Raw genomic sequence first — 18,978 nt, 5'->3', positions numbered from 1 at the left:
GGATTAACAGGTTATATTTTAATTTGCGAGATCATTATCTGCCCCAAGAAAGGTTTCCGATTTCACCAGCACTAATCAGGAGCCACAATGGATTTCCGGCCTCAGCAATGAGGCTCGAGAGCCTTTGTACCTTGTGGAGCCGGTTTCAATTCAAATCTAACTGGCAGAGCAATCGTAGCTGCATGTTGAACAGATTAGGAAAAAAAAAAGTCACTGCCATGCTACTGTAACTTATTGCTAAATCCATTTCTTACAGACACAAATCTCTCTGAGCACCGAGGCATCTCACAGCTACACTCCCTTTCCAGAAACGACACCCTCAGTCTTCCCAGTGGCCCTAGCAAGGATCCCCATTACAGTTCTGTGCCTTAAAAGAAATGTGCCAAAACCCTGCACTGGTGCCCACCTCAAATTCTGGTTTAGGCTATTAAGGCTATCATAAAAAATAAGCAGCAAACAGGTCCAGAATAAAGAGATTAGTCTGCCACAACGGCCTGTGCCCCCAACAATGCAGAGCTGTGTGCCCTGCACTGGGCTGTGGGCTCAGCAGCATTTCCCATTGGAATGCTGTCACCCAGACAGGGCATCCCAGCACAGGAGGTGCATTGGCCTAGCACAGTCAAGTACTGCTGATGCCATATTTATACCTGGGAGGCCAAACAGACCCACAGGAGGTACTACCTTTGTGGACAGAGAGGTGAATGGCTCACTGACAACTGGCTTTACCAGACGAGTAAATTAGGCCTGGGTTACAGTCTTCCTGTTCTCTCACTGCCTCCACCCCCCAGGATGGCGTGAGTCAGTAGAACTGGAGGGAAAATATACACAAAATTCTACAAGTTCAGGAATTAAAGAGACATCTTCAAAGCTTGCCTGTGGCACTCAATACCAGCTGCAAAATTGGGTTAGCTCGACATTGCTACTGGAGGTGAACAGAGCTGGGAAGGCTGGCTGAGTAGCAGGTGAGCAGAGCCTGTCCCTGCAGAGCAGGTGAGCACAGTGCTGCCCACAGCCTCATCGCTCCAGCACGGAAACACCTTTTAAATTTTTAAATCCGGGAGCGAGAGCAATTAAGGAAACAAACTTTGTTTCCTGAACAAACATGAGGTTCAGACAGTTTGGGATTATGAGATACATGCAAATCTGCAAGTCTGGCCTGAGCAGTTTTTGAGGGCTGGAGAACTCTCTGAGTTCTCCAAGGTTCAAAAGAGCTTTGCCTTGAATAGTCATGGCAAGACCATTTCAGTGTTGAGGCTCTTTTACCATCACCAAACCAGCCCCAGCTGACAGTCACACTGCCTGGCAGGAGGCTGGGAGAGCTCTGTGAATGGAGCAGCAGCTTTGGGAGAGCAAACCCCAAACGTCTTGTAAATCCTGCTGCAGGGAGTGCCACATCACAGGGGGCTCATTCAAAGGCTCTCCCAGTTTGTCTGCTCAGATAGGATGCCAGGATGACACTCTGCTGCCTCTCCTGATACGATGCCACCCGAGCCACCTGCCTGGTGCTGCCCTGTGCCCTGTCCCAGAAGCTTTCAGAAACCACCAAGTAACCCAGGAAAAAAACAAACCACCAGGTTACACCAATTTTTTCCTTAATTGTTTCCTTTCTGTTCCCATTTGCTGCTGGGCTTGAGGAAAGAGTATCAAGGCTGATAAAAAAGAGTCCACAAACCTCTGATACTCTGCCCTCAAGTTGGGGAGGTTTCCAGGGGCTGGAGCAGAGGCTGCCTCCGGAGTCAGCTGGGAGGAGGGAGAGGAGGCAGGGGAGGGAGAAGGGGAAAAAATGAACAGCTGCAAAGCAATTAAGCCTGCCTCCCTGCCGTACTGTCCAAAGCAGGAGGCAATCTAATTCAGCCTGGTGCCTCTCTTCCTTCAGCCGTCTGGTGCCTGCCTGGGATTCAGGAAAGGGGCTGTCTGACTGCCCACTTTGTCTGACGAGCCAAGGGGCCCTTCCCAGCCACAATTTCCAAAGGAAAGAGATCTTGGCTGGCGGTGTCTCTTCTTTTCTGAGAAAAACATGCACTGAATGTAGTGGCAGCAGCTTTATAACCCTCTCCTGCCCTTCCTCAGCAAACAACCAAAGTGGAGCTGGAGCAAGAAAATGACCCCGCTGGCTCCCCGGCTCAGCACTTGTCTCCCAGCACAATGAATCAATTAGCGTCCCATCATTACTGTGGTAACTGTATCTTTCACAAGCAAGATTTTATATAGAGATAGAATAGGATGTTTTCTGCTCATTTCCTTCCTGTCATTCCGATCACGAACTACTGTTAAAAATACAATGCCTAAAAAGTCTGTAATATTTGCAAGCATGTGTTCCAGTTTCCCAGCTGAACGGCTGGGCTTTTGTTTTCTGCCCAGTAAAGGTGTGGAGAAACAGTGATAGAGGGGAGCCTGGGCTGCAGCTGGGTTAGAAACTCACATGTACAGAAGGTCATCTCATTTTCATGTTCCTAATATCAGGGATTACTTTAATTCCTTATTCTGGCCAACTGTTTCGGTTTATAATCCACGGCACAGAACTCCTTCCAGCCTGTCTAAGGTGGTACTTGTTCTGCTATTTCTTCAGAAACTGGCAAAAAATGTTTTATTTGGAAAATGTTAGTGAAGCAGGGCAATAAAAGCCTTTTAGTACCCAGTCAGAGGAGCAAATAGGCTCTGTTAGGAGAACAGAGTACAATTCAACTCTACTTTCAGTTACGTTTGACAGTAATCTAGGCAGCAGGTACATACCTTCCCCCTGGCTTAATCAAGACAGAAATATGCAAAATGTGTATTTTAAATGCAGCTAGACAGCATTTGATCTTATGAAATGCCTCAATACTGTTATCATAAGTAGAAAAAATAAGAAGTCATAAAGAAAGCAAGATTTTAGCTCACCATTCTGATAAATGCTTTATAAAAGATTATTATTTAGCTCTCCATAAACTAAAGCACAGTAACTTTATATATTGTGTGAATCTAGAATGGAGCAACGCATCAAAGACAGGAGTTCCTTACTAACATTATTCCACATAAGGTCCCTCATGAAGGCCACAGTTCTTTTTAAAAATAAAATTTATAGACATATAGATATATGCCACCTATGTAGGAAAAAGCTCAGACTGTAGACTGGGCACAAAATAGATTTGTCCATATCCCCCCTCAATGCCCAAATTTTTTCTTAGGAGAAAGTTCTTATTAGTAGTAATTTTTAATTTCCTTAAAAAAAAAGTAAAATGCAACATAAATAAATGTTAGGGATTTTAGTCCAAGTCCTAAACTATGGGAAAACACTGATAGGTCTAGCAAAACCTTTTTCAGTTAAAGATCTACTCACATTTCAGGACCATCACACAGTCTGTGGTGATGTTATCAGCATTTCTCTGTTCTTCCTGACCTTAAGCATTCTTAAACCATTATATACATAATATTCTCTAATAATAGAATGCCATTCACATTTCAGTAACAATAATTCACTTTAATGAGATAAGAACTTACATGTCAAATGACTCTACCTCTATTTGAGAGATATTAGCACACTTTGGGGAACTGTAGAATCACAAATAATGACATCAGGAGTCCGACACTATTCCTGGAGAGCTTGTACTCCCAGTTACATCAACAGGAATTTGAGATGTGTAAGAATTGCAAAAGCAGATGTTAATCTGCAGCAAACACCACAGGTATGGGCAGTCTGCATTTTTGCCTTAAGCAAACAAGAAAAACAAGACTACTAATGAGAGAAAACAGCACCAGTTTCTAACTGCATGTATAAATAGCCATTAACACCAAGTATACTCCTGAAGTGAGTCATTACAGCATAAAGAAATCTTTTACAAGAAACTTCATGTTGTTTACAAATTTCCCATTTACATTTTGTTTTAATTCTTGCTTTCCCACTCATAGCATGCACCCCAACCTTAGTAAAGGTCTGCAAGAGATGGAAACTTGATGCTTAAACTAAAAACAGAATCATCAAGATTTACTCCTTCAGTGAACTGGTTCTCCACTTCTTCTGTAGTCAAGTAACTAAAGCAATCTAAGCACCGACCTTCTTATCAAACCAAGCCAAGATTACTCGGCGTTGTGCTGGCCCAGGGCATGGAGGCTGCTCTGGCAGGGCTGGGTCCGGGCTGGGGGAGTCAGTGGCCGCTCTGCCTTCGGCACTCCGCGGTGCAGCCCTGAGCACTGCGCTAGTGCCGAGCCAAGGACGAAAAATACAGCAGGAATAGCTTAATTCCAGCTCTAAATGAGCTCAGCAGGGAATCTAAACAGTCAAGTCAATTGCTAGAATCTGCACTTTTCAACCTCGTTCTGCTCCTTTGATCAGACTGAATTTTGAGCTACGGCGATTAATGGACTAATAGAGGAAGTCACAGGGCATCTCTTGGGAGAGGAGGCAAAGGAGAAAAAAGTACCTCATCCTCATCATGCAGCTATGCTGCTAAACACAGTTCCATGTAGAAAAGTAAAATGCCACTGCAGAAAGCGTGCTGACTGAGCTGGAAAGGAGGAGAAAAAGGGGGTTGTACGAAACAAAAAAATGATGCTCATAGATTGTTCATTCATTGCTTAAACACAGCCTTCGAAACAACGGGGAGAGAAAACAGACTGCCCGAGTATGAGTGCCCTGTAAACTACCCTTCAACCCAGAGCAGTAACTGTTTATTCTTAATAATGACAGAGAGTAAAGGAAATATTAAACATATTTATTATGCAAAGAGAAGCTTTCAAAAGCCCTGAGTATTTAAGCACTAAGAGAAATTGATTTGTTTATGACAGGGATACATACTACTGATATTCCAGGGTACTATGTCCTCATCTTGCTGGAAATGGAAGAAACACATTAACATTAGCAGACTGCTAATCACAAAGGAGAGGGGAAAAGTGTTTTGTTAAGATTTTTTTTCCCCATATGCTTTTTTTATTGCTGTGCCTGAGAGGATGGGGCAGCTTTTCTTCCTACAAGGGGCAAATTTTCCTTCTGCAATCGATGACTTTAAAAATCAAACACAAGAGGACTTCAAATAACCCCTGGACTGATTAAAACATGAATTTATTCCAAGTTTGGCAAGTTTGTGAAATGCTGGTACTAACCCCTAGAGGGAAAAAACCCCAGTAACAACAACAACAACAAAATCACCAGAAAAGCCAAAAATAATTCAAATGTAAACTTGAGCTGAGGCAGGAACAAGTGCATCAAAGCTTCCAACTCCCTCTCTTTTTTTTGCTGCAGCACTAATATACCATTGCCAGTGACTGCTGGGCCCCTTGCTGCATCCTTCTGCTCCACCTTTGGTCTTTCTTGAGCATACAAAGCCTAAATACATACATGATTCACTCTGCTCTCAGAAATAATCCTGCAGTCGTCCTGGAATGACCTCCCACTGCGTAAATTTAGGCGTGTGTGTTTGAATCTTTACAAGATCAAGCTGTTAATGTAACATCTTAGGCCAGGATATCACACTATTTTGGCTACATTAAAGGGCTTACCCTCCTTGCGGGTCTCTCATCAATTCTGTAATGGGGAAAAATAGCTCAGCACAGCTTGTCCATAACCTGCATTCACATCTGCATCTGCCTGACACTGATCCAAGGAATTGCATTTTCATTACTTCAATGACAAATGTTAAATCATTTTGCTGGTTGTACAGAGAATATTATTTATATTGAAGTGAGGCATTTACTACCTTCTTCCTTTAACGTTCCTATATGCAAAGGGTTAAATTGTAATACAGGATTACTTCTTGTTAATGGTAGTGCTTTCCAGAATTATGTACCGATAATGATATTTGCCTTTATATGAGCTATAAAAAATTTAACTTTAAAACATGTAATAGAGTGATTAGCCTTCAAAGCCCTAAGAAGAGCTGCTGCATTCCTGGTTGTGGATTTCTATCAATTATTAGTGCTGGCTGCTTGAAATATCCAAAGTGCTTGAGACAGAAATACTACACAGCCAACAGGGCAGACTGATAGGCTTCCTAAATGTCCAGTTTTTGAAAACAGCCCATAATAGTGTTTGGCTTTCAAACCTTAATGTTAACAGCTTTGATTGGGACTGCTTCTAATTTGTATTTAAGACCCATTACCTCTTCCTCTAAGCAATCTTCATGAAACATCATTTGTTCTGGGGGGATATTTGCCATCCAGTGCAGCTCTGTAATGGCCGTTAATTCACACCATTTTGCTTGCTCCTGTATTAATCAGCAAACTGTGAATCATCCCAGTGTTTCCAGACTCACAGATGTATGACAGAATCACCGAGGCCAGTTCAGTTTCTCTCCCCATTCAGTCCCACAGACAATATCAGTTCCTGTTTACAGCCACGGCTTTGTTTTCCCCCACCCACACACTGAAATTTCTCCAAAATGCCCAAAGGAAAAAAAAAAAAAAGGGGGGGGGAGACTTGAGTTCATTTTACCAGGAAAGTTATTTCTAGATATTGCATCTGAAACAAAACATGTTTGTACTTTGAGCTGGTGTGCAGCGCTCGCTGCAGCCGGGCAGGAACGGCGGAGGAGCAGAGCAGGAAGGCGAAGGGGCTGCTCCCGTCACCCCGCCCTGCCGGAGCGCCGGCCGGAGCCAGGCACGGCATTAACAGCATCCCAGGGACTCTCCTACTCACTTGTTTGCCTTTATTCTGTTTGTTAAATTGGACTTTGGTCCTGGACATATTTTTGCCTTGTGAAGTACTGATACAATTCTAGACTATGGCACGACAATATGAGGTAGAAAGCACCCCAAAAATCAAGGGTAGATGCCATGCTCTAACAGTATCACTGTGGAAAGTATTCAAATTATTTATTAATTTAGGCATCAAATTTTAGGTAGTGAGGAGGACATGGTTGTAGGGAAGTGAGCACATTTTCCAAAAGCCAGGCTGCTTTTAGTTCAACGCAAGCTCCCCAAACTGTCATTTACCAAGAAGGAGATAGAAAATACAAACAATGTACAACCCTACCTTCCAAAAAGGTGGGAAAAATTGAATTAAGATATCCTGATATGGATGGGGATTTACAGCACAATTGAAATGAGTTGGGTGTACAACACGATCATTTCCTTGTAGTCATTCCTCAGCACGCTGGGCCATGGACACACCTTTGCAATGTAAGAATTATGGGTGCTGCCTTGTAAGTGAGGATGTACCTTACCCATCACTAACCACTCTACAAATTGTTATTTTTAAGAATGATACACAGAAGGAAGTTACGGCATTCATCCTGAAGCCAGTGAGAAGGTTGTCAAGTCCTTCCCTAGATTCCCAGGATGTTTAAAACTTCATTGTATCTAAGGGCACAGTTAGGAAAATACGTATGTTCATAACCTTTTCCTCAACTGCTTTTAATTAAAGATTTTTGCATATGGATTTTTTGCTTTTCTGATCTGTGATAATAAAGCAAAATGGGTTATGTGGGGGAAAAAATAAAGGCAAGAAAATCTGCAGTTGGGGCCTGATTCAGCCAATGGTTAGCCCAGAACACTTGTGAACTGCTACCAAGCTGCCTGGAAAACCTGAGAGGAACTGCCCACCTGGGCTGGGAGGGTCAGAGGGGTTTGGTTACAACTGGTGAATCAGACATTTTTCAGCACGATAGTACCATTTTCCTTACACCTTTGGGAGATGAGGCTGTCTCCCTCCCTGTACTACAGAGCAGAAGGAAGCAATTGTCTGTTGCTTAGAGCTGAAAACCACAAAAGCAAGGGGTTTTCAGAGGTCACACCGAATCTCCGTGCCATGGCTCTCCCCCCTCCGCCCACCCACAGCTCTGCGGCTGTGCCTGGACTGAGCAGGGACACAGCCCTGACACACAGCCCCTGTCTTGAAACATTGCAAGCAGCCTGTCAGGCTGAAATGCAGCACCTTGCCCTAAATTTCTCTGGGGTAAGTCACATTTCCTTCTACATGTTCACAGCACATGAGCACTACTTCCTCTTTCTCCACCAAAGCCCTGGACAGCCCTCCCTCAGCCCCGCATGCATTGCTTCATCGTCCTGCACATAAAGAAGAGAAAGACTTCCCTGAACGCCTCCAGCACCCATCACTGGTGTTTACAGTACCTCCTGAGCCTCTTTTTTCTTTCCAATTGGATTTTAATTTGTCCAGTGTGAGATTCCCATAGAGTTGTCTGTGTCCTAAATGCTCAATTGCTGGCAGAACATCTTCCATTTTATTAAACAGGTCATAACCAAGGGAAAGACCCGTCTGGATCGAGGAAAGTGCTGCAGTTTTCGTGCAGTGTCCACATTAATTTCAGATCCAAAAGGTGGGTGATGGTGAGAGTGGGGGAGGATGCTCCCCACATGGTGTTTAGAAGGATTTGGTCTATTTACAAGCTTCTCCTCTGCAGATTGCTTCCCCTAATGATGTGCTGTGTGGTGTCCAAGAGTGCTTTCAGCACAACAGAGAGCTAAACTGGAAGGAATTATGAGTGCATTAGGCAGAGCTGTTGGAAACATCAGTGCCTATAAACATCTTAACTGTGCAAGCCAGAGAAGTGGGAAGGTTAAGACATGGCTACAAGGACTCCACTACAACAGGGGAATGCTTTGAAATACCTGAAATGTAACACAAGAAGACAACACATGTGATTTAAAGAAACTGCAAAAGAGCAATGGGCTCAGAAGATCAGATGTGAATTAAGGTTTTTTAATCTTGATTACTGCTCTTCTGAAAATGCTGTATTACTGTTGACATGTTGAGGCCAAACACCCCATTTCATTCCACAAGTTTACTTCTTGCTTTCCAAAACTTTTCTGACATTATTTATTCACAGGGGAGGAAAGGGAGAAGATGATAGTTGATAGCTTCAGTCAAGCTCCTCTCAGGCTCTCTTGAGAAGAGAACAGAGAATCTCCAAGTTTGAAAAAAATATCAACTCACTTGCAAATGCACAGATAAATATAAATTCAGAAATGACCATTCAAGAAGATGTTTTTACATCTGTGGAGAGGTCAAACTCCAGGCTCAGCCTTACTGCTCTCTGTAATCCAGATTCATCACCAGCTTCCTTTATTCCCCTATTCAAAGGCACTTAATTAGCTGAAGGGCTTGTTGCTTTGCCTTCAAAAGCTCTCCATCCCTCAAAGGCTTTGCTTTGGTATTGTGCTACCACTGCCCTTTGAAATCAAATCTGGTTTTCTCCTCCACAGCATTAGTAAAATAAAAAAAAAAAAGTATTTAAAAAATTTGGTTCCCAAGAAAAAAGAAAAGGGAAAGAGAGGAGAGGAGAGGAGAGGAGAGGAGAGGAGAGGAGAGGAGAGGAGAGGAGAGGAGAGGAGAGGAGAGGAGAGGAGAGGAGAGGAGAGGAGAGGAGAGGAGAGGAGAGGAGAGGAGAGGAGAGGAGAGGAGAGGAGAGGAGAGGAGAGGAGAGGAGAGGAGAGGAGAGATACCAGCAGAACTTCTTTCGAAGTGGCTTTAAAAATAAGTTTGACACCTGAAGAAAAAGGGTAGGGGATTGAAACGGCAGATGAAATCTGGCCAGTACTTTTGGTTTCATTAATAATGCATGATACTCTAATTGTTTTATGTATTAGGAAGATGCCTTGTGACATCTCAGAAATCCCAAATAAAACATGATTTTCCCCTGTACTTGCAGGAGGACTGTATGTACTCAGATGATGCAGGCTGTGTTCTCTGCTTTTCCAAACTCTTCATAAACCTGCATCAGAGCTTTTAAAGTGCTGCTGAGTCAGAACAGTATCACCTAACAATCACAGTGCACTGACTTTTCACAGGCAGAAATAACTTCTCATAATAGATGGCACCCAGAAATCAGTCCATGGTATTACCATTTCTGTTTATATTAATAAAAGCTGTATTTTGTATTCCATTATAGTTATTTAACCTTTGACATCTAACCTCTGGGTCAGTTTGCTCTTTATAACAGAGCATTTCTTCTTCAGTTTTGTTTCTATATTTAGAAAACATGCTCTGAAAGAAGGTTTTTAAACTTTTTTAAAAAAAGTATATTTAATCTAGCTCAGAAGTTTTGGTGTTTCTCTGCAACCTACAGTTTATTCTTCCAACTCAGATAATGTATTGCTGCTTTTACCACAGTTAAAGAAATACTTTGCTTTTCAAAGGGTATTTTGGTCTTCAGCATGCCCTTCACCATCTCATATGCAGTCCATATGTAGTAAAAATACAGCCACTTTTACTGCAAATAATATTAGTTTTCTCTCTCTCTTCTCTTGTAATTTTTTCTCTATCAGTATTTTTGGCAATGGAGATGAAACAAATATACCCTTCACTGACAATCCAGTGTACAACTCTCTAGATGTCAGCAGGAATGCAGAGCTCTAAGAATAGCACATTTGGTTCCTAGGGTGCAAGTGGAGCTCAGAGACACAGCGTGTCCCACCCAAACAATGGCTGTTTATCACCTCCATCCCCCCGACAAAACAACCTTTTCAGCTGGGTGTTGGTTCTCAGCGTTTCAGGCACAGAGCAGTCAGTGGGAAATGCTGCCCTCCTCCCCGAGACTCCCAGGTTTTTAACTCAGATCATCTTGGGCTTGGAAAAGGAACAGCCACCCAAAGGGTTTATTGTAGTTCAGCCTGACTTAAACTGTGAATATCACTGGCTGGTTTTCCCACCTTCAGGGAGGAGGGGATCCCTCCTTCCCCTGCACAAAGGCCTCTGTTCTTACACTTCAGGGACTGACAGAAGAGCTCTTTTGGAAGTGGGGTGTTGTATTATCAGCATTGCTGAAGGCAGAATTTGGCCCAGTGTATCTGACATTCCAGAATAGGAAATCTGCAAGTACAAACTCTATTTAGACATGAAAATCAGGGAGATGCCCAACTATTCAACCTGCCTGGGCAAATGCAGCTTTTCATGTGCCCAGAAACAGCCAGTAGAGTCAAGTGGTGAAGCTTTACCCCTGAAAACAGTGTGTGATAGTTCTGGAGACTATCTTTGACTCTGGCATTTACCACCATCTTTATATTGGGGATTTACGAGTCCAGACCTTTGAGTATAATTTCACTCACAGGCATCAGCCCCACAGGAATAAAACCAAATCCTGCCCGTAGCCAGAGAGCAGCGTTAGCCCCACCAGGCTTTGCACTATCACACAATGCAAACTGTCAGCGCCTCAATCAATACCCATCAATGCTCAACAATAAAGACATAGTGCTTCAGATGGGGGGAGATTAGCCCCTATCAGATTCAGCAGTTGTCCAGGCAAGACAGGATCTGGGATGCAGACTGATTACAATTAAAAGATACATCACTAACTACAAAAATGGTAGAGCTGTGAGGCACCAGCAGTAACCCCGCTTTTGGAATGCAGAGTGTTTGCTTTAATACACATTAAAACAACAGCAAAATGCTCACTCTGGGTCTGTGGCTGCTGCTCTCTTCCCCATGTTGCTGTGCCTGCTACAAGGATCAAATTTCATGGTTTATTGTTCTCCCTCCAACTGGCCACCATCCACATTCTTCTTCTGTACAAAGCTGCACCTCTTGCTCCAAAGAAGAGAGTACTATGCCTTCTTTTTATAAATTTTAGTCACATTTTGCAAACACACACACTAAGTAAGGGGATGACTTTTAAGCACTAAACAACATTTCAGGGAATGCTGTAATTTTTCTCTGAACAAATTTCTGTGAATGAGGCTAAAAAAAGGGCAATTTTCCACCAGAAGTTTACTATTTTTGAGATGCAGAGGTTTTCTCCCGTCTTCTGAATCTTTAACATTGTGCCTTTTAATGAAACAGCTGCTCTGTGTTTGAAAAGTCCTATTCATCACCTGCCTCAGGAGAGAATTGGCACTGAAATTTTGCAAAGCTCAAATTCAGCTCTGGATACACTGCTGGAAATCAAAACCACAGTCACTGGGGCTACTTCACTTTAATGGAGTAAAATTGGTATGGAGCAGGTGGGCTCCAAAATTCAGTATCAATCTCTCAATGTAAATAAGAAATCTATTGCAGACAATAACAGATCTCCATGCTAGATTCCAAGAAATGTAGTAAGTATCTCAGACTCAAGGATTCCTACATAGAATAAATTTCCCACGTAATCTTTTAATTCAGCACTCAGGATCCATTTTCTTCTATGAGATTTGCAGTAAAGTTACCAAAACTTTACAAAATGCTCCAATCCTGAACATCCACCATCTTTCTTCAGCAGCTCAACAGACTGTAAAACTGAAGCACTGTCATTTGGTGTGTAATTATTGTAATAAGTCTTCCCTGTAAAATGAGGGAGGCACCCTAAGCTTACCTAACTAGTCTGAAAATGTTAAATGCTCATCACCTGTAATCATTGTCTTAACTGTCCTTGATCTTTACTGATAGCAGCAAGATTATAATAACTCTCTCTCTGACAGTGAGAATCAGCTGAAAATGCAGCACAGGCAGAGCACCAGGAAAGTTGCTTGAAGAAGGAATATTTCAGCCAATTAGACAGACTCACTTCAGGAGGGTTTTGGTTTTTTTTTTGTGGCTAATCAGTGATGCAAGGCGCTCAGAGGTATAAGACAAAAATGCAGAGCAGGGAAAACTGGGGCATAGGAAACCTCAGGAATCCAACAAGGACGTTCCAACTTCATAGATTCAATGGTGAAGCCAAAAAAGGTTATGGACATATGATCAAACGTGATCATGTCACTGCTGTTAACAACTTTTTAGTCCTCATCCAAGAGGCAGGAAAACACCATGAATGTATTCTTCACCCACACCTGCCTCCAGAGTAAAACATCTGGTGGGCAGTAATTCGTGGAGCTGCTGCACTTTGCTTCCTTTCAACTGTGTGTCTCTCCACAGGCCTGGATCCCAAGCCAGCAAGACTCTCTACTCTGTGTTCAGTCTGGGTCCCACCGAACACAAGCAGGGTTCTCACGTGCTTGAAGCAACAAACTGCTCTAGGTCTTTGTTGAATAAGGGGCCTTGCACTGGTAACCCTTTAAAGACCACTAGATGTGCCCCACTGTTACCTGTTCTACACTTGTGTAAGCAAATTCAGCGAGTCACCAGTCCTTCCCTGCAGCCTGTTTTGAGCTGCTGCATGGAGCAAGGGAGAATGGAGTGTGCACAACTTGGAAAAGAGCCAGTTGATCCTAAAGTGGCACAGTGGCAATGCACCTCACTGAGGTACCACTCAGAAGCTGATATTTGGTAACTATCCCCTGTTTCTCATTGCTATCATAGGACATTATGATATTTGTTACACCAGCGTTACACCAAGATTGATGAAATCCCCCTCCTTAAGAACCAGTCCCTTTGTAAGGAAGAAGAGCAAAGAAGATCTGGCCCTGGAGTGCACTCCACACCTCAGCTCTCAAGCAGATCCCAGTAGAATTTTAGAAATCAGTCTCTGCTTTGCTGGGAGAGAAGTGTCTCTCTCAGTCCTTCCCAAGTTGCTGATGGAGTGACTGTGTGCACAGCTAAGCAGCTTGGAGGAGTCTGCTTACAAAGCGCTGGTTCAGCCTAACAAAGCCCTTGGTTTGGTGGTGAGATTCAGTGTTTCCAACTATTCTGCCGAACAAAAAGACAGATGTTTATTGCTCAGAGTCAGGCTGCTCTCAGACCCAGTCCCCGAGTCCTTCCCTGCTCCAAGGACTCTGTTCACAGTACATCTCTCTGAGCTGGGGTAGTAGGAGATTCACACCTCTCACTGAGTCTCAGGGAGAAGGTCTCTGGACAGAAACCAGGGCTGTGCCTCACTTTTGCCAGCTGCATTTTTGCATTTACCAGCTCGATTGGTATCGAAGATCACCATGGGTGGGGAATGGCCCTCATCCAAAGCAGGGAATGGCTTCTGGCGAATGCTAGTAACAGGTATTTCAAGTCTGCCTCTTTGCTATTCAGAAGCTGTACTGTTTGACCTGCTGTCCATGAAGGACACATTTTAACTTCACTTCTCACCCCACCTGATCTTTTCTAGCCTTAGAAGCATAACACAGACATGAATTTGTTGAAGGGCATTAAGATAAAAAGAAGATATTCCTTCTGAAAGGATGACATGAAACATGCAACGAGAGTATCTCTGGAGCTTATAATATAAGCTAAAAAAGACTATCACCTATACATGCAAAAAAAATTATTTTAAAATAGCACAAAGTTCTTCACCAGGCTAAAACAGGCACTGCATGGTGGAATTATGGTACATTTTTAGTTGACGACATAAATAAAGTTACTCTGATAACACCAGAGGTTGTTATTGCCTTGTCCATGTATGCACTGTGCACACCTCATAAATTTAGTGACATCGCATTTGAAACACAAATGGAAAAGCAAAAATAAGAAAATAAATGACTCAGTATTTTCACATAATCCGTGTAAGATAGAAGAGAGGTTCTCACCTGTCTGCTTTGAGCTGGCAGTGTGGCAGCCTGCATCTGTCTCTGCATCCGATGTGGCTGCATCAGCTGTCGGAACTGCTGCTGGAGAAACTGGCTGTTGTTGGTCTGCTGGGACTGCTGCGTGGCTGGAGACTGCTGCTGCTGCTGCTGCTGCTGCTGGAGATAGTGAATGAGGGACTGCTGTCCTTGTCCTGCTGTCAGAGGGGACATCTTTTGAGTAGCTGACTCTGAGGCAAAGTGAGACAGTGGTTTGGTGTTATTGAAAGAAAACTGGTCTTGGCTAACAGGGCTCTCATTCACCAGACCTGGCTGTAAGCTACTGGACGGCTGTTGCATAATTATGTTCATATTTTTGGTCTGGTTTGTAGTCATTGATTTAAAAAGCGAGTTCTGCATACTTGTGGGGTTGCTGGTGGGAGTGATGTTAGAGATTAATGTACCTTGAGGACTGAAGGGCTGCTGATGCAGAGCGGGGCTTGACAGCTTTTCTGGCCTGTACGGTGGAGAAGGTCCAGTATTTGTGGAGGCCATGCTGGCAACCAAGTTGTTCTGTGGGCTTTTAATGCTGTTGGCTGGCAAGCTGGCTGCTGTCAGAGCGGGCAGCATGGAGTTCTGCGGGCTGAAGGGCTGCTGGCTCAGAGCTGGACTAGAGAGCTTCTCAGAGCCATAAGGGGGAGAGGGGCCATTGGATGGGGTGCTGCTGGAAGTCATGCTTGAAAGCAGAGTGTTTTGAGGACTCTGAATGTTGTTTCCTGGTAAATTATTAGCAGGCATGCCAGATACCATAACATTTTGAGGACTGAAAGGTTGATGGTGTGGGGATGATCCTGCCCTGTAAGGTGGAGAGAGACCAGGAGGCGACATAGTTGGCCAGCTGGGAGCCTGTACTTGTTGCTTGGTACCAGACACTTGCTTGCTGGCTGCCAGCTGCTTTAGCTGCTGAGCGTGCCAGTTGGAGCCAGGCATGTTGGGCAGGGGTACTGGGAGCATCGGTGGTGGCTGGTTCTTGCTCTGAGCTGCTGTAGAGATGGGTGATGCAGCAGGTTTGTTTGAGGGAGGAACCTGGAAGTTAGCTCCAGCAGATGATGGTCTCATCTGAGGGGATCCTCCGCTGGCTGGATTGCAGCCTGGAGAAAAATCTTTGTTAGCAACATGGTTCTCCAAGTGGGAAGTCTGTGGGGAGGACTTTGGAGTGGTACTTATGTTTGGTTGGGAATGACTCAGACCAAGTGGATCTTCAGCCTTGCTGCACAAAATCTTCTCCAGATCCAGGTCATTGGGAGAAGGATCAGGCATTTTGGTGAGCTCTTCCAATAGATCTTGCAGCTCTTGGTCCACAGACTGTAAGCTGTTTCCTTTCTCATCATAGTGGACAATGTTGTTGGCTTGCCCTCCTATTGACCCCTTCTGGTTTATTTCTGTGTTGGGTGGCACTGAGAAAGGGGAGCCAATGCCACCACCATTCATGTGATTGTTTTCAAGGAGCACTGGGTGTCCCGTGACTCCCAGGGAAGAAGTGCTGTGACCGGTGGAGAACGGGGAACTTTGCATTTCTGGACACGCCACACTGGGATTGGCACCTTGGCCCATGGCAAGGTTTACATCGTCAAGACAAAGTCTTTTACTGTCATTTGGGAAAATGACATCAGGCACGCCACTGGAGGCAGGAGAGCTATCATCTTCCAGTTTTCTTTTAATGGATCCCTGTAACTGTGAAAATAGAAAAGGAAGAAGAAAGGATCCATTATTGACCATATTCTGACATGCGCTGAAGCTCCACACTACAACACTGGGTTGGAGATAAAGAAAATTAAATCATACAATTAAAAACCCAATCATGTGAGACAAATTCAATCAGGATTTAAATGTGTGCAACTTCACTGAAATCAAAAGAGTTATAGTCACACAAAGGCTAAATCTCATGTGTTGGCTTTAAAACAGATGTTAAAGCTACAAAATACTGTCTGTCATGTGAACTGTAATAGAAGTTTTTAAAATAGTTTCTGGTTGCATTTCAATTAAGACATTATACTCCCTGCATAACAAACATGCCAACATTTTTATGGTAACATTTTTTAGGTCTAAATGGCAAATCTGAATGAAACCCTGGACTGAATTTAGTGACCTTCTGCCAGTGACTCGGATTAAATTCAGACCTGAGACAATTAAATTGTTTTACATTCTTTATAGGCCGAACATCTGAAATAACTAGCATACTTTCTAAACAAAGCAAAACAAAACAAATTCTTAGCTATCTATCTAAACAGACTTTCAAACTTCCTAATCACAGATGTTTTAAATTCCAGAAAGAGTAAGTAACAGCTAAACTTCTTAATTTTTGTTTATTCTTCTAAGTCTAAGGCATTGTGGGCTTTGTTCTTTTGAAGGATTGCCACTCATTCATAAAAATGAGTATGTTTTCAAAATACAATTATATAAATATCTTCATCTACAAGAAATGATGGAGTTGTAAATTCACAAATCTTAGGGAAAAGAAACCTGCCCTCTATATATAAAGAAAGTGAAACTGAAAACAATGCTTCTCATACTATTTCAGCATATGGCAATCTCTTCCACATAAAATCATCTGTGGCTTTCAGTTTTAACAAGCATGACCTGTATGTCACAGGATTAATCAGATATTAACATTGCTGCTTCAAGTTAAGAGAAATAAGCATTATGACCTTGTATATATATATATATTTAGCAAACTATCTGATCAGCAATGGGAAAATGAGAGAACACTGGTTCTTCTAAAGCAGCTCACAGTAAAACCTCTCCCAGCTCTGGGCTACAATTCCAAGTGCTTCCTGTCATCTAGTGCTATAAAAAAAATCCCATCTAATAAAAGCTCATATCACCAGAAAATTCCTCCTGCCAACCCCAGCATAACCAGATCCACTCTAGGGCTATGCTGCATATGACCAACTTCTAAATTTTACACTAATTTTTAAACACAGCACAGTTATGCCTCAGTCACTGCACAACTGCAGCATTCAGTGCTCTCAGATGACAGTGTCACAGGACTGTCACCACAGGGTGCATGGAGGCTGCAGGGCACAGGGTGGGCACACCATGTGTGGCTCCTTCTGCACTGTGCACATGAAGGTCACCGTGCAAACAGCTGAGGTCCACCCCTAAATTCAGCCTACCTTCAGGCAATTGCCCACAAACATGTATGGCTCTGACCTGGGAACATGGCAGGGCTGCCTGGTGGCTCACTCAGCTGGTCTCACACCAGTGCCCTCTCATCACTTATTTCTAAATCGGTGGGCAGAGGGACAATGTCACACTGCCTTAACATGGGCTGTGCTCAAAACCATGGGTGGGGAGAACCGAGGAGAGCTGCTTCCAGTGCACTTTGCCTGGTTACCTGAGAGCCTCTTTGGGCAGTAGTGTCCATGCTGGGCTGGCATTGCTGCTCTGAGAGAGACTGTCCCAGAGTCACAACCAGACACTGCTGCACCATCAGACATTTGCTGATGAGGCCAAAATTGCTTCGCTTTAGGAAATGGAAGCAGGCCGAAATCTTCTCCCAAGTGTTAGTCTAATGACGGATGAAATTGTTTTTCTTCATTTTCTCTGCTAAAACTAAGCCAGAGTTGCATGTTTCAACAGATGTTGCCCTGCGTAGGCTGAAACATGTTGGTAGGGCATAACTACATATATTTAAATCTCAGCCATGTATAGAGAATATTTACAGGGGCTTCACCCATCCAAAACAAACACAGTGTGCTCCCAAGTTGCACCCTGGGAACCTTCAGGCAGGAAGTGGCAGGGGATCTCCCACCCTTGGCCAGCTGACATGCTGGCATGCATGTCCTTGCCAGCTCTTCCTTTGCCATAGGACATTCCTATGCTCTGAGTTACTGGGGAAAAATGTGGGCTTTCTGAACACTCTGAAAAATAGTTTTTTAACTGTTGCACTGGGGAATAAATGTGATGGGAAAACAAAACTTCATTTCTCCTAGACTGTTACTAGATATAAACAGATAAAATAAGGACATAGCTTTCCGATGGCATGGGTATTCCAAAACTGGGACAGGACTTTTAAATAGGATGCTGTTGCTTAGCCCTCCCAAGAAGATTGGCTGTATGAGAGGCAGTGAAATTAGCTGGGTGTCATGTTCTCTTGAAAAGCAAGATTCCTGTTTCCCAGGTGAGTATTTGCACAAGAACCATAAAATCCAGAAGACCAATTTCTCCCAGTGCAGGCAGGTATAACTCCACAGGATTTAGTAGCATTGCTTTTGCTTAAGATAGATTTGACTACAGCCCCAAACTTGAGAGAGAAAGACACTCTCCTTAAAGCAACTAAACAAATCATAGAATAATTTTGGTTAAAAGGGGCACTTGGGTGCCATCATCCTTCTGCTTCAAGCACAGCACCAATGTAAAAAATAGACTATAGTCACCAGGCACTTAAGTATGAAGTTTCCATTATAAACAGAAATCCCTCCTTGCTCTGGCTGGGCTGGCTGGGAGGTTGTTTTCAGTGTTCCCCACTGACACCTCAGTGGCTGTGACTCCCACACAGCATGCTCTGGGCTGGTGCTGGCTGTGAGGAGCCAGCAGTTTCCTCCCCAGCTCCCAGTGACTGCTCTCCATGCACGTGCTGCTGTGGCAGCCCTGACCACTGCAGGGGACAGTAACACAGTTTCATATTACTGGGTCCCTGCCTGG

At 43.6% G+C, this 18,978-nt stretch overlaps 1 protein-coding gene across 2 annotated transcripts in view; it reads right to left on the bottom strand.

The window, feature by feature from the left end:
• The window catches only part of MAMLD1 (mastermind like domain containing 1), an 81,877-nt gene that overhangs the window by 18,150 nt on the left and 44,749 nt on the right, over positions 1–18,978 (bottom strand). For both annotated transcript variants that reach the window (XM_082289675.1, XM_082289676.1), the window contains exon 2: positions 14,296–16,005. In XM_082289675.1, the coding sequence (XP_082145801.1) occupies positions 14,296–16,005 (1,710 nt within the window). The remainder of the gene's footprint in view (positions 1–14,295; positions 16,006–18,978) is intronic.

The sequence above is a fragment of the Coloeus monedula genome (assembly GCF_965178545.1).
Source record: "Coloeus monedula genome assembly, chromosome: 12".
Lineage (NCBI taxonomy): Eukaryota > Metazoa > Chordata > Aves > Passeriformes > Corvidae > Coloeus > Coloeus monedula.
Note: the sequence above shows the minus strand (reverse complement) of the source record. Positions and strands in the feature narration are given on the sequence as shown.